Below are 17865 nucleotides of genomic sequence, written 5' to 3'. Positions count from 1 at the left end.
ACCTTGAACACCTAAAGAGTTCAAATTAAGCCTTTTTGAATATTCAAGACTTTGTATGGCATTTAAACAACATAAAAGCATTCAAAGGGATGCAAAACAAGAAACTCAACACTAAACAGTAAAGACCAGATTTAATTCCCCTCCACTGACAGTAAAGCTCCTGCAGATTTCTGAAACTGGCCTTAAAGCTGCCAAACAACTGCTGCACTTTTGGTTTATCCCCAAGAGGAATGGCTAAGGCAGAAGTTTCCTCACTAATGAACACCAAACTTTCTAAAAAGTTAATTTTTGTATAAAAATGACAGAACTAACTTTCTTCCTTTATAGCATGTGTGTTCAAAGTGAGAGCGATGTAGGACAAGGACTCAGTTGTTGTTTTTTTATTCCCAAATGGAAGGGGGGCACACAGAGAAGAAATGTCTATGCATACATATCCTTACCATCATTTTAATGATGAACTGAGTGAAACTTTAGTCTGGAAAATAAGAAAAATATCATAATCATAATTTTCCAGAGCTGTCAGCTGTGCTTTTCTCTGACTAACAGTCCAAAACATTAACAGGCAGAGAAGATAGAGAAAACAGCAGCTATTACAAATAACAGGCTGTTAGCAGTGAATTGGATAGAGGCTAATTATTCTCTTCATTATCAACTTTTCTGCCAATAATCTTTGCACAAAATCATTTTTTGTTAAAGCTGCAAAACGCCAAAAACTGAAAGAAAAATCTTTACAATTTGCAGCTCTTTAGCTTGTTTTTGTCACTAAAATCTAAAATAATTCGGCTGATTGTATTGTAACAGCCACAAATAACGTTTATAAAGTGCACCCTTTAAATGTTTGAAATATTAGTTGAAACAGAAACTTCTGGGCAATTTATCATGAACTTCTGCAGCCAATCAACTGACTGTATCAGCTTAGATATGCCATAAAATGCTCTCTGTGCTGTCACTGTATATTGCATAGCATTAATCACAGTAAACTGTTTGACATTGCAGAGAAAAACATATCAAAAACTGCTGCAAACTGTGTCTACAAACCTATCAATTAATTGCCCACAGTGTCAGACTTATTATAAGAAAGCAACCATGTCGGAAGTAAATTGCTATCTCCAGGCTGCCATTATAAATCATAAATCAAATGTGACATCTCATCAAATATGAGCTTCACTGCCACTGAAATAAGAAATGTATGCAGACACACAGAGCTGGGACAAATGAAGCAAGTGTGCAGACACACAGACATAAAAACCAGACACCAAAGAGTGTCTGCATGTCTGCAGTTTGATCCCCTTTGACACAGAAGACAGACATTTTCCCCTAATTTGGCATCTCTCTCCCCTCCCTCCACCCGTCTCATCCATTATGCATCCATCCTCTGCTCCCGCTTTCTTTCATCGCCATGCCCTCAAAACCGCTCACATACCGGTCTCCTTTCTTACAGTGAGGGAAAGACAAAATCAGAGAAGAGGGCGAAACAAAAACGTGTGGCTGGACCGAAGAGGGACTGAGGATGGAGCAGACTTTGCTGTGTGGGGACGACAACTTTGAGTTCTTCTTCATCAGTCACAGACTCAGACAGACTTACACTGAAACACAAAGTCTGAATACACTCAGTCTGAAGACATGTAACTCTAACCCTAAAGTAGAGACACGGCTGAATACAGATGACATCTGATCACCAGGAATAAAAGGCAACATATGCACCGGTAGATTAATTATTAATCAGGACCAAAAAAGAAGAAAGAAAGAAAGAAAGAAAGAAAAAGAAAGAGTATCATGTGTATTTGTGAAACTCTGACCTAGAGCCAAACAAACAATTTCTCCTGTAATACAAAGTTCACTTGAGTAGCTACGATAGAGGTCCCATTTTTACTCCCTTTTTCATGCTGTTCACCTCATAAGAAAAATAATAAAATGCAGAGACTAGAAGTTATAAAACATTCAGAATTGTTCAGGTTTCAAGCATAGAGTCCAAAAACCATGCAAATATCTACCACAAATATGACATTTCTTAGGGACTTTATAGGAATTTTTAATTTCTTTATTATCTTAATTCTTTATTTTTTTATATTTATATTGCATCTTATATTTAAGATTTACCCTTCATGTATTCTGCTTGACAGACTCTGACGGCTAGTAGCTGAGGGCCTCTAATACAGCCCCCACCGCTGACCTTACATGACCTCACACAGTGTTTACATGTTTCATCCATTCATTTAAGAAGTGTTCAATTTACTCTACACAGCCAGGCACCTGCAACATAAACCTGCAGCTAAACCAGGCAAGAGAAAACAAGAGGGAATGGACGACTGCCAACAAAGTACACCTCATCCTACTCCTTATCACATTCAGGCGCTGTAAGCAGCTGTAACTGACTCGTACACCAACAGGTAGAAAAATATGTGCTCAATCACTTAAGGCTCCATCTAATGATGTAGGCGGGAGGGAAGGAAGACAGGCAGAATGAAGGAAAGAAAGAAAAACGGACAGACAGAGGCAGGAAAAAGGACTAAAAAGAAAGGCAGTTAGAGTACCATTTAAGAGGAAGGAACATCAGGAGGAAGATACAAGAAAGTTTCAGAGAAAAAGAAATAAACTAACAGGGAAGGAGGTTAAAAAACAACAACAGATGCCTAAGTGGGTGAGATAGAAAAATAAAGAAATGGACAAACATGAGAAAAGGGACAAAAGGACGGAGAAAAGCTACAGCTATGTGTCTCCTTTACCTATAAGGATGGAGGTGATACTGGCAGGACCAAGTCCTAGTGGTGGCCTTTGGGCCACCTCCTGAGCGGTCTGAGGTTCTCCACAGAGGATCTGGAGGTACGAGGTGAAGGTGTGGCTGAGGGTGGAGCGCAGCTGAGACCAACTCATCGACCGGTCCACTGACACTCTCCCCAGCACCACGGGACTGCTGGTGACGCCCGTTTTCTCCTCCTCCAGGGCCTCCACAGAACACATGGAGCCCGACAGTGCTCCGCACGAAGACTGGAGGCAAACCAGGACCCGATAGGAGTCTGAAGTGAAGAGTCATCAGTGAAGGGTCATCGCAATGTCAGTAATAGATAAAAGCTGAACATTTCAGAATTATATTAAAAAAGTTCAAAGACCTTTCAACAATAGCCTACATGTTACAGTAAAACCTCCTGACCTAACATAAAACCTGATTTACAATCAAAGTCAAAACAACTTAATAATAATTTAAAAAGAAATGTACGGGTGAAATTTTAAACTATTTCAATTTTATAAAGCGCGGATATTTTATGACCACTTAAAAACATGTGAGTAATAATTCTTGTTAGACTGGTCTTACTAAAGACAAATAAAACACACCTCTTCATTTATTAGCTCTCAATTTAGGAATTTACTCTATTCCTATTAGCCTGAAATAAGAAAAACGTTCTTTTAAATAAACTCCATTGAAAAAAATCTTTTGCTGGTAAGTGTAAATTTTTAATTAGTTTTGAAAACAAAAACAGGGTGTGTGACCTCTCAGAAACATTTTTTTAAGACCAAAACTTTAAATTTAGATACCATAGAACTGTGGGGAATCAATTCGCTTCTGATCCTTAATATATTTTCTATTCCCAGCTGTTTTTCAACCCTCTCAGGAGTAGAATGAGTTGGTTTTCCCCTTGAAAACATTCATAGAGACTATAAATACAAAAATATACACTCTATATTTAAACCATCCCACTTGAAGCATGTAACGGGGTCTGGCTCTGCAGACACTCTGCACTTGCTTTTTATTTTCCCTTTTGCTGTGCCCAGGATGTTTCTGGGAGTTGACATTACAAAACATATCAAGAATAACACTACTGATTCAGCATTCAACTGATGAATAATACATTCAAATTAATATGAAAGTTGTAGATTGTCGTTGTTTTTTTTTAAGATTTATTTTCGGGCTTTTTGTGCCTTTATTTGATAGAGGAGGACAGTGGATAGAGTCAGAAACAGGGTCAAGACTGGGGGTGAGACATGCTGTAAGGGTCCTCAGGCCAGATTCAAACCTGGGCTGCCTGCGTACATGGGGAGCGCCTTTAACCACTAGGCCACCTGCTCCCCTGTAGATTGTTGTTTTGACGCTACTATGGACTGAAAAGCTTTTAAAATGGATGTGATAGCTATTTCTGTTTAGTTTAATGAGATCAATTAAGACCACACATGATGACACTGTGCTTGGGTTATAGAGAAGGCCTCCCTGCACGTTTTTAATGTTGAACTATTTTAAGTTTCTGCTATTTTAAAAGTGTTCATAAACAGTAAGTTGTATTAAGACACTCAAATAGCATTATTAGCTTTTGGAAATGAGTACTGACCAATAGCAAAAAGCTGTTTAAAGCTAATTTTAAACATGAGACTTCACACATCAATCGGTGCATCTATGGGAGGGATGTGACACTTGATGTCTTTCCTGCATGTGCAAATAGTGGTGCAATTTTAGAAAAAACAAAAACAAAAAATAAAAAGGTCTGAAAATAAATACCAACACCAGAAGGCTCTCCATCAAAACATTAAAAGGAACCACACATGATCAGACAGATTCATCTTATTGGACAGATAGATATTTGTATCTCTTACATGTATGTTAAACAAAAAAACTTGCAAGAAATCAGCATTTGGAGTAAATCTGAACTTACAAACTCACGAGGAGTCCACCATGTTTTGGTCTTTGGCCTGTACAATCTATGCAGAAACCGGCAGTTTCAGACTGGCAGCATGATTTTGGAGAATTGAGGCCTCACCTTTATTTCCGCCTTTTTAGCGGTAATGGGCCAAATTAGACAGGAAATAGAGACCCACGTCTACCCTGTTGGGGCACATATGTACGTCCGCAATGGTAGAATATGTTTGCAGTTTGTTTCTTGACAACCCTAATGAAATGCATCTGTTTAAGGTGTTCTCTAAACTTAAACAATTTGTAAATATTTCTGTTTCCACCCTGGCACAATTTGTCACAGGAAAGAAAAGCTGTTTTTCGAACTAAAGCCTAGCATTTTTTTTTTCTGAGAAACTACCTTCATTTGTACAGAATGCTTTTATTTTGAAAAAGCCCCCGGCACGGTTTCACTATACATTGAATTAAGTCACCTGTTGGGAGCTTTATTGTGGTAGAACCTATGAAGAATCCCAGGGATTTGACAGCAGGGAGACAGGCAGCACACTTGCGTCTGGTTTGAAAGCTGTGATATTACATGTGGGACACGCACAGCAGATGCAAGCAGAGGGAGTGTTGTGGCCATATGATGTCACATGGCAGTTTCCTGGTGAGTTTATAAGCTAAAATTTACCCAAAATGCAGAAATTTAGTGAGTTTTTTTGTTCAGCATAAACATATATGAGATACAAATATCTATCCAGTTAGATAAATTTGTCTGATCATGTCAGGCTCCTTTTAACAAAAGATGAGTAGAGACAGCACCACTGCTTACTTCTTGTTTTAAACTGAGTACTCTGTCATCTGTAAGGTGTATTTACAAAACAAGGAGCCACCTTTTTTTTTTTCATAGAAGAATTTCACTTAATGAGGGAGAAAAGCTGTTAAAAGTACCTTCCTCATTCACACTGTGAGCTACTCTTGAATCGCTCTGGTATTGCTCAAAGCCTCAACCAAGCAGGCCACTTTTAACAACGTTTCTCCCTCCTTTGATGAAATTCATCAAAAAAATGAAGTCAGGAACCAAGGTGGCAGAGATGAGCATGTGTCTTGGCTTGACTTTGAAATGTCTAGTGGGGCCACAGTGTGACACTACGTGCAGCCAATGGAAGAGACCAACTCTAATCAATCACACAAAACATGAATGAAATACAGCAACAGAACGACGTCCTGTAGCACTCTTTGAGGTAACATCTAGCATTTTCGGGGTGGCCACCATAACAAGACAAGGACAGTTACAACTATGAAAATTAAGAATTTCCTTGGCTTTGAAAATTGTTGGAAATATTTGGAATAATGTCAGTTTGTAATATATCATTTTTTAAGTGGTGTAGACATTTGAACAACATATTTAACAGTTCCTTTTAAGACATGAAACCCAAACGACAGAGAGACAGACTGAGGGACAGACAGACTCACACAGGAGGCCACTCACGGAGGTTTTCAAGTAGATCTTTGCAGTCATCAGTGGCTACATCATGAATCGTGCGATTACACTTATCTCTCCTCTCGATGTCCTGTTCAGTGTGGCTGCACAGCACCTCCAGACACTCCTACACACAAACACACACATCACAAACAAAAACCGATATCATAACACTGCAAAAAAAAAAAAAAAACAATATTTATTTAAAGCAGGACAGGCAGCTCAGCTTTTCGGAGTCCTACTCAAGTGTAGGATATGTATTTGTAGGAAGGTGGGTAAAGTTTGAGTGTGTTTTTAAAGCATCCATCAGCGTGTGGCCCTTGTTTAAATTCAGGTCAGACACTCAGTCTAGTCTGCTCTGGTGTCTCCAGCACTCGTTTGAACCGATTGGGACGTTTCAGCAGCAAGGTCAGCCCTCCCGTTAGCCTGTCAATGCTGAGTCTGGCGCAGGGCCGGACATTAATGGAAGATAAAATGGACTGATTTTAATAAGTGTTGGTAGAGAGTCAGTGAAGTGTACATAAATATTCACAATCAGGGAAACATTTGAATCTGACAATAAAGACAGCAGACAGCGGTAGATTAGATGTGATAGCAAGAGGTCAGGAAAGGCTTTGTTTAATCTGGATTTAAATAGCCTGATGTGTCATTCATTATGTGCTCAGGGATCCTGAGACTAACTGCAAGTAAACTGAATATTTAAACACACCATTTATATGCAAGTAAACTTACCTTGCCGATAAAAGTATACCCCTCATGGTCAGTATAATTTGGCTTTTTTGATTTAAAAAATACAAAAAAATCTGTAATGTCAAAGTGAAAACACTTATACAAAGTAATGCCAATTAAACAATAATATGTAAGGTAAAACAGGTGATTGAGTGACTGACCCTAATTCAACAGAGGTCCAGCAAAGTGGTGCTAGAAGTCTCACAATTAGTGAACTGGGGATCACCTGAGTGCAGTGAAAGTGTCTCTAGTGATTGTAGTAGAAAGACACCTGTGTCAGGAAGGTCCAGTCACTGATTAATAAGTATTCCTGGCTACCATGACACCCTGAAGACAAAAGAACATGCCACGCTACTCAGAGAACGTTTACTAGCTTTATGGGAGAGTTGCAAAGAGAAGGCCATTGTTGGAGAAAGATCATATTAAATTTCGACTAGAGTTCACCAAAAGCCATGAGGGAGACTCCAAGGTTAAGTGGGAGAAAGTTCTTTGGTCTGACAAGACCAAAGTAGTGCTTCTTGCCCATCAGACAAGACCCAAGGCAGACACCAAACACTATTAACACAAACACACCAGCCTCACTGTGAAGCACAGTGGTGGCAGTATCATGCTGTGGGGATGCTTCTCGGCAACCGGCCCTAAAGGGCTTGCAAAGGTAGGCGGTAAAATGACTGCAGCAATATATAGTAAAATCCTGGGGGACAATCTTAATCGGTCTGCAAGAGAACCAAGGCTTTCTTTTCCAGCAAAACAATGACCTGATGCATCCAGCAAAAGCTAAATAGAAATAGGTTGAAGACAACAAGGTGACTGTTCTGGAGTGGCCGAGTCAAAGTCAAGGCTTCAATCTCATAGAGAATTTGTGGCTGGACTAGAAAGTGCTGTTCAAGCGAGCCAAATCATATTGCCAATGATTGATTTCTAAAACCATTAAAAGGGTAAAACATCCAGGGGGCTTTTTATAGACAATGTATCACATTGTACAACAGGCTGGGGAAGTAGATTTCCAGCAGTCCAAGCCTATTTTCAGCAGAGTCTGCTGCCAAAACATGTCAATCCAAATAGAGCAGACTGATCCATACAGGAACAAGAACACAAAAGGAATCTAGACAATTTCAAAATACACAATGAACAGACTCCTGGCGGTAAATCTTACCATTGCCTCTACATTACGTGCCATCTTGTGGCACAAGCCAAGTCATTAGTCAGTCAGAAGTGAAAGAGGTGATACTAGGCCATGGATAAAGAATCCTTTAGGTTACTTGTAGCACCTGATAGGAAATAACTACTCAATTTTAGACAGCAAGGAAGATGCAAGTTTAGAGTTTAGCTTAGTTTTTATATTTGTTGTTGTTAAACAGACATTAAACACCAAAAATGTATCAAATGAGAGGTGTTTGGAAACTGCAAGACGGACTCCTATTACTGAGCTGAGTCAAATGATCAAGATCTCTAAAAAGAGCTGGGATTTCCATGACTACATGCGAGGCTGGGCAGATTTTGGCTGTGGAAAAGCAAGCCAGATCAGGGTTTAGGGTACGAAACCATATCTAAACTGAATCAAACTAGATTGCTTGGTAGAACACACCATCAGATAGGTTACTCATTTTACTCAAACACTTTTAGCTTAGTCATGTTCATCATGCAGCTCATTCTCACCTTGAGGCCCAAGGCAGCAGCCATGTGTGCAGCCGTCCAGCCATCATTGTTGGCCTGGTTCAGCAGGGCGGCAGGCAGTGTCAGGGTGGCAGGGGGGTCAGAGCGCACAGTGGGATTGCCCTGACTCGAGTGGCAGAGGAGGAGACGCAGCGTGTCCACATGTCCTGAACGCACAGCGGCATGGAGAGCCGTGCAGCCGTCCTGCAGAGAAGAGAGAGTGAGTGTACATCACTGTAAACTCTGACCAATGTTTACTCAACCAAAATGAGAGATGTTATACAACAGTTAGTTCCACTTGTACATTCAAATATATATTTCATAAGTGATAATACAGAAACAACATCACAATATGTATCAGTCAAAATTTTTAATTTATACTAACAGAAGACAGTGGTCTTTTCTGTCAATATCATTCTTTAAAATCACACAAAAGACCTGAAATTGTCTAACTTGTTTGCAAGTTAGCCTTACAATCCTGATGTTTTTGGTGCATTTATTTTAAGAATTATTTTTGGGGTTATACCTTTATTTTGGAGGAGGACTGAGTCAGAACTGAGATAAGAGAGGGGCATTGACATGTAGGAAAGGAGCCACAGGTCAGACTATGACCTGGACTGCCCATGTACATGTAGCGCAACTTAGCCATAAAGTCACCAACTCTCTCTTCTAAACATTTCCTGTTCTCCCAAAATTTGTCCCTCATAAGGCAGATGCTCAAGATAGAAAAAACAGTTATTGTATCCATACTACTCATTCAGCTTGTTCTCTCTGACTCAGTTTAGACCTCTACCTCCTCTTTCATGTTAAACCATAAACACACTGGCCAACATTTCCTGCCGTCTAAAAATAAACCTGTGCTGAAGAGGTCAGATATGCTATAGAGACTCTGGCATCTCTGTGGCTCAGCAGGGAAGCCGGGTTAAATGTGGAACAAAGCAGGTAACTAAATATAGGCTCTCATCACATGCTGCCACGGCAACTGACAGAACCCCCTATGGTTGCCATAGGAAACCACGATGGCTATGCATCAATTAGTGTGCACCAATCAAAAGACGAAATTTCAAGATTGTATAATTCCCTCACATGAGACTAGAGAAGTGTGAAACAATGAAGAGTAATGTGACGAGGAAGAGAAGGTGAGAAAATGCAGGTAATGTGAGGAAACAACGAGGACAGATCTACTCGCTTTTGTCAATTTTTCCTCAGATTTTCCTCAGATTTTCTCTGAGTACACTATTAAAATGGGTTTAAGATGGACAACATGGTCAACTGAAAATCACTGATAATAGGAGGGAGGATTTATAAATTCTGAAAGGCGAGCTGTTACCACTTTATATTTATTTAAAAGTATTGCCTGTATCCTATCCCAGAATTCTAAGATTGGAACAAAGAAGATCCCACTATCAGTGTCAAATTAAAATAACATCAAATCAAAATTATGATCCAAATCAACAGATTTTACATCCAGATACATGCGGACCCGGTACCCTTACCATTGTGGTGCATGAGCGATCTGCTCCAGCACTCAGCAGGACCCGAACACAGTCCAGCCTTCCTGCCTCACAGGCCAGAAAGAGGGGAGTTTGTCCCCCTGCTGCCACCGAATCCACAGCAGCTCCTGCAGCCAGCAGCAACTCCACACAGCTGGAAGGAGGACAAACACATGCAGACCAACATACTGTTAAAAAGTGTATAGAACAAACACACATGGGTAAGACATATCCACTTAAATTCATGAAAATAAAAAAATATACATCAAGTTTTTCAAATATGTGAAACATGTTCCCTTAAGTCAAAAAATACTTTTTTAATGATGTGCCTATAAAAAGCATTCATCCCCTTCAATGCTGAAATTTTACTCCATTCGTCTTTGCTAAACTGCTCAAACTCTGTCAGGTTGCACATGAAACAGGCATAAACAGCCCCTTCTCAAGGCCAGCCACAAATTCTCTGTTGGATTCAGATCTGAGCTTTGACTCAGCCACTTCAGAACATTGATCTTGTTGTCTTCAGTCTACTTTAGTGTAGCTTCTGCTGTATGCTCAAGGTCGTTGTCTTTCTGGAAAATAAATCTTCTCCCAGGCTGTAGTTCTCTTGCAGACTAAATAAGATTGCCCTCCAGGATTTTTCTATATTTTGCCACACTCATGCTACTCTCTACCTTTACAAGCTCTCCAGGGTGGGCTACTGAGAAGCATCCCCTGAGCATGATGCTGCCATCACCGTGCTTCACAGTGGGGACGGTTTTCTTCAACAGTGACTTTCTCTTTGCCACTCTACCATAAAGCTTTGACTGGTGAAGAACCCAGGTAACAGTTGTTGTATGCAGAGTCTTTCCATCTCAGTTGCTGAAGCTTGGAACACCTTCAGAGTAGTCATAAATGTCTTGGTGGCCTCTCTCATTAGTCTCCTTCTAGCACGGTCACTTGGTCACACTTCAGTGCCTTGGATTTTTTTTGTACCCATCCCCAGACTTATACTTTTCAATAACCTTTTTTCTGAGATGCTTGAGGTGTTCTTTTGTCTTCATGGTGGAATGGTAGCCAGGAATACTGATTACCCAGTGACTGGACAAGTCATTGATACGCTTTCCATGGTAAGAGAGAAGAGATCATCAGAGAGAAACCGAGCTTGTGTCGTCAACATGACCACTGAGTCACAACCACGGAAAGACTTTTAACTTCATAAAAAAAAAACTCAGTCTGTACGTGTGAGTTTATTATGTGAGTATGAGCATGCCTCCTGCATATCCTTGCTCTATAAATAACGCTGTGATCAGATATTACAACACTGCACATTCCCCAGCTGGTCCTGGGCATCGTGATTTTGGCAAGCACACACACTCACACTCTCCCTGTAGCTGTCTCTTCTGCCTTAAGCTTCAGGGATCACATCAGGATCAATAGAAGTAAACAGTGACAGTGTGTGTAGTGAAGCAGCAGATGTTTCCTTCCTCGTTTATAATTAAAAACAGACGCTCCTGTGATGATTTGGGAGGAGAATCGACCATCGGCAGAAGTGAAATCAAGCTGCAAACAGTGACGACAGCTGCCCAGTCAAAGTCCCAAACAGAGCTTATTACATCTGTGGGCAATCTCCCCATAAAGCAGCGTAAGGCTCAACTTAACAGTCTACTCTGGAGTCCACAAAGCCCCGAGGCCATGCTGATGTGTTGACTGTACCAAGCAGACATGCTGGCACTGCTTTCTGCACAAAACCCAACAGGGTTACTGGGATCAGTCTCGCGGTCGTATTTCACACATTAGAGGTTACAGCTGTGCTAGTCTCACAGCAAAGTCAGTGTGATGACTCATCAATTGAAAACATATAAAGTACTTATGTGGCAGAAAGAGGGAGGTCAAGACCCACAAAGACAAGTCAAAATTAGTGCACGAGCTCTTAGACGACAGTCAACACCCAGAAGATGTCTTCATTTCATTCTCCACAGGTTAACCTTGAATACTGAGATTAAACTTCAGGTCAAATGCAAGCAGACTTTTGGGAAGATTAGATAATGGTTTAGAGCATTTTGATAGAAGCAATTTTAGGACAGGAAACTAGCAATTTTATTTATTTTTTTTAAGATCTCCCCATAGAAATCGGCGTTGTCTACTTCATTAGAGTGGCTGATTGCAGCATGGCATGCCATGGTATGTCCTATCACCAAACTATTGTTCTGTTTTCTTGACCACCAGGAAATTATCCAATTTTTATAAGAAAAAATAGCTCAAGATAATAAGATAATTTATCTACTATAATGAGAAACCAGCATTGCCAGCTCAATATGACAAAAAGAAGTTGAGAACTTGAGAAATTAACTATAAATCACTCATTATAACAAGAAGAAGGAGTGAATAAGCTCCATGGATTCCTCAACTGACTTTCAGCAGGCTAAGAAAGTCCACCCAGACATCCCTCTCCCCATTTTCTGACATTTTCTAGCTATTCCTGAGGCCAGATGGGATACACATTTCCTTCAGCAAGTTCTGGGTCTGCCCGGGGTCTCTACACAGTTAGACCCGCCTGGAAGACCTCCACATGGAGGCACCCAGGAGGCACCCCAATCAGAAGCCAGTCAACTGTCTCCTTTAAATGGAAAAAGAGCAGTGGTTCTACGTCAAGCTCCCATCAGATGTACAAACACCTCCTTGTATGAGTCTCATTACACAAATTTAGAGTTACATGTGGAGATTTTTTGGAAGTCGACACTTTAGGTAAAATTGATTTTATAGACTCAAAAATTAAATGTTTTGGCTCATGTAAATTTACAAGTTTTAAAGTAAAAAAAAAAATTTTTACCCTCATACTTTACAACTTTTTAAAATTGAAAATGTATAGTTTTTTTTCTTGAAAATGAACGGATCCTCTTTATTATTTTTTTAATTTTTAATTTTTTTTTAGAGTGGCCTGGATACACCATCGTTATAATAGTTGATACATCTTTTGTCAAAAACAAGTGTATGCAGGCCTATTATGTAGGCTTAGCATTGATATTAGTAGGGGGACCCTAAAGAAAAAGGGCTGGGAACCACTGGTCTAGAGCACTCATTCCCAAAGTCTGGGTTGGGACCCATGGTTAGGTCGTGGGACATTTTTTCTTGGATTGCCAAATGAGTCTTTAGACTTTCTATGCTACAGTATTTAATGTGAAATTTATGTCTGCTACATTGTAGCTAAATAATGTCACTCACCTTATGACACTCAACCTCTCCACCATAATAAAACACAAAAAAAGGCTCTACCAGCCACTGGATGGCAAAAGAGCTGAAGTCACAGTTATGGATACTAGACTATTAAAAAAGAAATGTTTTTTTCAGACCAGACTGCCACTGAAAGCCCAAGGGGCTGAACATGGGGAGAAATCCTACGTGACCGAGGTTCTTCCAGGCTTGTAAAACAGAAAAACCAGGTCAGGACCAGGGTGAGTCTGGAATTTAACATTTTCCAAGCCAGCACCAGCCATCAGCTCAACCAGCCAGCTGAAGACGGCAAAGAAGGCAGACTTGATAAGCAATAACGTAAAGAAAATAAAGTTGTTGGATCCTGATGGCTTGTACCTTGTACAAAGGGGCTCACCAGTAAAAAAGTTTGGGAAACAGAGACCTAAAGGGTGTGATCTAACACCCAATTTACAACTAGTAGCTCTTTTCCCACATGACATTCCCCACTGTCTCTCTCTCTCTCTCTCCTTGGTTTCTGACTACCCACGGTCCTGTCTCCTAATAAAGCCATAAAAGCCTAAAGATGAAAAACGGTTACCTTACCATGGCTGTGTTGTATCTTTGAGAATGAGCTTAATCTACATTGAATTTGCTGCACATCTCTTCCAGACTGACCTTGATAAAACAGTTTGTTGAGCGCTCAAATCCTCAGAACTTTGTCTGAAGTAATGAATAACTGACAGGGGTTTGAAATCCTTGACAGTGTCAAAACAGCTCCAATAAAAGTGTCTCTTTATTCCTGCTAACTCAACATAATCGTAGGACGACTTTAGAAGACAAGACTGACCCGACTGATGACCATTTTTACTGACTCAGGATTATGTGAGGTGAATTTAAGAACAAACACCTGACAGTTATCAGAACAACTTGAACTTAAGTTCACTTAACTTTTAGCTGCTCTATTTTTCTACCTTTTCTCTGCTTTATCTGTGCTGTAATTTTTTGGAATATAATTTTCCTCTTCCTCATCTTCTTCCCTGTTTCAATCTTGTTTAATAATTACCTGGTTATATTTTCTTGTTTTTAATCAGTAATGTATGAAACATGCTCTATAAATAAAGTTTATTAACACTAAGTGTAGTGTTCCAGGCAGACCAGGATTTAAAAAATTACAAAAGCCGGAAAAGTGTTTCCCACTCACCTGCTGTGGCCGTGGGCAGCAGCAAAATGTAAAGGCATAAATCCATTTTCATCAGATACATCAGCAGGCGCTCCTGAAGACAGCAGCATCTTCACACACTCTGAATAGAAAAATAAAGCGAAAAAAGACACGATCATGTAAAAGACACGCAAAAAGTTGTCACTAAAAACATCACAGGGTAGCTTGTGTTTATCTTCTACTAATTTGTTTTCAGATTCCTTAACCTTGAACCTTTTCCTTCAATCTTAACCCTCTTTCACTTTCTATGTGTCTGTGAAAAATGTATAAATGTGGCAGGATGAAAGAAATATGTAATGAAACTTGATGACATCTGTGTGAAAACCTGCAATAAAGTACAAAAGATTAATATTAAAGTTATTGGCAACAATCAAAAGTAGCAACTTCCACAGGAATTCATCCACTTTTTTGCCTTTGTCTTTTAGAACAAATCACTTGTAATGAATTTAAGAAAGATATCTTTTTTTTACTCAGTTGGTAGCACAGTTTTTATTCACTAGTTTCAACTAGAAAATTGATTTTCTCATCAAAAACATCTCACAGGATACCACAATGACAATTTTGTTCAGTTGTTAGGTTTGGAAAGGGCTTAAGCGCATGAGTAAAGTGAATTCATTCAAACATCGAGCTTATGGCGTTAATTCAGGCAGGCTACAGAGTCAAGCACTGCCATACAAACGAGATCAGCTGATCACATGCAAGCCCTTATCAGCTGATGGCCAGCAGATTCACTCTGAACATGTTATTGGCTAATCGCACTCATGCTACCATGTTTAAGTTGCTCTAGCCAAGCCACTCTGCAAGCTGCTTTTTTGCAACCATCCTCCACCCCAGCTCCTCCATTATGCTGCTTCTGACTAAATCAATGTCATTCTGTTGTCACTGATGCCTGCTCCTCCACCCCAGCTCCTCCTCTGTTCTGCTCCTGCCTCAGGTTTTCCTTGTAGACACAAGAATGGCAGAGCCATGCGCTGTTCCTGTTTGATGCAGGCTGGTGGAAGGACAGGGTGATCCCACAGCAGCCATACTGCAAGTTGGTTTAGGCAACAATACCTCACAATTTTTGAAGTTTGCTTTGCAGTTTTAGCTTTTGATTGTAATAATGTTTACCCGCTTAGCTACCCTTAAACAAAATGAACAAAGCACAGCAAACTCAAAGTGCCTGAAACCAGCTTTATGTGATTACCAAGACCTTCTTCTATTTTTTACATCAAGTCTTTTATCTTTTAACTTTACTGAAATGACAAGTCGTCAAATTTTCATCCTTGAATGATATCATTGCGCACCAATTTATCTAAGTACAAGAGCAGAAATCCCCAGGAATACGTTTACTTCCTCTCTGTGATGGATAACAGAAACCTTTTATGAGATACTACGCTCAACATTTCAAAGGCAGAGGAACAGCATTTAAAGCAGAAGTGGGTCAGGACTTCAGCTCTCTCTGCATGTGACATCAGCCTATACAAAAATAGTCACATATGTATTTATATATCAGTGAGCAGCAGGGGAGAGGGGTGCTGCTGTGAAAGCCAAGTCATTGCAACTGGATGTGACGTCAAAGATCTACTATGCTGCTAAAAATACTACAAGGGCAATTAACGGCTTTCTCTTATCTTTTGATTTTTGTTTGAAGCAAACAGAAGTCACTTAAAGTATAAGCTATCAGTAAAGACCTCCTTGAGTATATGCTCTGATGTTTGCCTCCACAAGTCAAGCATGCAGACTGATGGGCAGCACTTCTCCAGACTTGTAAAGTAGGTACCCCTATTCACAGGTATCAAAGGTGCCAAATATCACCAGTACAAGGCAGGAGTCATAATAGAGGCACACTAAAGGACTAGATACTGGAGGCAGAAGCAGACAAGAAAGCCAAAAGAGCCAAGGGGCTCTAAAAGTGGTCTTTGAAAATGATTCAAAAAGTGTCAAATGTTAAGAAAAGCTGTCTTTATCTAAAGTGATTCACTACTTTTGCTCATGTATGGTTTATAGTAAATAAATATCTGAGCCTTTAAGTGGTAAAAACAAATTTTCCTTTATACTGCAGCCAAAACAGACAACCTTAGACTGCCAATTGGCTGCCATTTCAAATATCTGGAGGAATTTCTGTGACATAAGATTTTAAAAAAATGCAGGAATTCCCTTTGAATGTGCAGCAAAAATTGAAGAAAAAAGAGGGAAATCAGATCATGTGCATATCAGGTGTTCTGTCCACACCAAAAAATCTAAAATAGCAAAGCTTAAATTAAAAATCAGAGCACTTTACTCTGTAATCATGGCGGGTTTCTAGCATGTCATGGGTGCGTACTGTACGGGCGCGTGCTCTCTGTGTAGGTCCACCTCTAAGCCCTCAGCACAGCTGTCCTTCAGCTGCTTTAGTCGTGTTCATGGATCAGCGCTCCTCCCCTGACAGAGCGTTACAAAACATCTCAGCAGGGAGCTAACCTTGATGGACCTGATGTGTGTCTAAGTGTGTGTTTATCTCCGTGTGCATATCGCTCTAAACGCATCAGATATTCTGCATGTGTGACCGCCTGTGTGGGTAATTTTGTGTGTTTGTGTGAGATGAACGAGCACACGGTTGACATCCTCGCTGAGGTTACAGCCCTGACATGACGGTCCATCTCATTTAATGGAAGACTACATAATGGGCTTATAGCAGCAGCTCACACAATTACAGGATTTACAGCCGAGTGTTTATCAGCAGCAGCTCTTTGTCCTCCCAAAGCATCTTTATCTACCCAGAAAAGGCTTATCCATGTAACCCTGCAGTATTGTTACCTTAAGTCTTCAGGTGTTAATATTATTTAACAAATAGCTATTTAATCCCTTTAGCCATTAGGAGGCACAGGAAACTCAAGAAGATGAAAAACAGGTAAAACAAAAAGAGGTCAAAGCAAATTTTATGATTATCAGTCAAACTGACCTCATGTTGTGTTTGCATTTCAGTTACAGTAAGTGTTTAATTATTTACTGTGAATTTAACCATAAGCTTCTTAAAAATATGATGTTATGTGGCCAAATATTAACACATCTATGACTGATTCTGTCGTCACACCATGAAAAGAAAAATCATTGTACAAAAAAGCTAGGACACTCTTGTTTACTTATATGAAGAGAGATGGAGTGTAAAGCCGATATGAATATTAAATCTTTATTCTCCTGAGGTCTGAGCGCTTGTTTAGAAAGCAGTTTTAGTTTCTACCACTTGGTAGGACATGATGAGTTTAAAAGCTCAAGCTTGTCTTTGAACAGGATAATTTTTTTAACCACATATGATATCCACAAATCTCCTGAAGGTCCTGTTTCTACAGAAAATGCAGCACTGGATCGATTTTTGAGCAAATATTTATGCTGTGTCATCCAGTTGGATCTTCAGTGAGTCAGAAATGGAGTCAGTCATTCAGAGAGGTATCAGGTCATTTTTCTTGTTTTTTTTTTTCATTATGGGCCACTAGGATTTGTAAAGGCCAAGCATGAACAAAATTTCCTATAAAAGTTCTGAATTTATTTG

At 39.8% G+C, this 17865-nt stretch overlaps 1 protein-coding gene across 1 annotated transcript in view; it reads right to left on the bottom strand.

The window, feature by feature from the left end:
- Positions 1–17865, bottom strand: part of cttnbp2 (cortactin binding protein 2) — a 150293-nt gene that overhangs the window by 29864 nt on the left and 102564 nt on the right. Inside the window, exons 6-10 of the mRNA XM_041795646.1 lie at positions 14337–14436; positions 9968–10118; positions 8475–8675; positions 6096–6213; positions 2727–3017 (exon numbers count right to left, since the gene is read on the bottom strand). Of these exons, the coding sequence (XP_041651580.1) occupies positions 2727–3017; positions 6096–6213; positions 8475–8675; positions 9968–10118; positions 14337–14436 (861 nt within the window). The remainder of the gene's footprint in view (positions 1–2726; positions 3018–6095; positions 6214–8474; positions 8676–9967; positions 10119–14336; positions 14437–17865) is intronic.

The sequence above is a fragment of the Cheilinus undulatus genome, linkage group 9, assembly GCF_018320785.1.
Source record: "Cheilinus undulatus linkage group 9, ASM1832078v1, whole genome shotgun sequence".
Classification (NCBI taxonomy): domain Eukaryota; kingdom Metazoa; phylum Chordata; class Actinopteri; order Labriformes; family Labridae; genus Cheilinus; species Cheilinus undulatus.
Note: the sequence above shows the minus strand (reverse complement) of the source record. Positions and strands in the feature narration are given on the sequence as shown.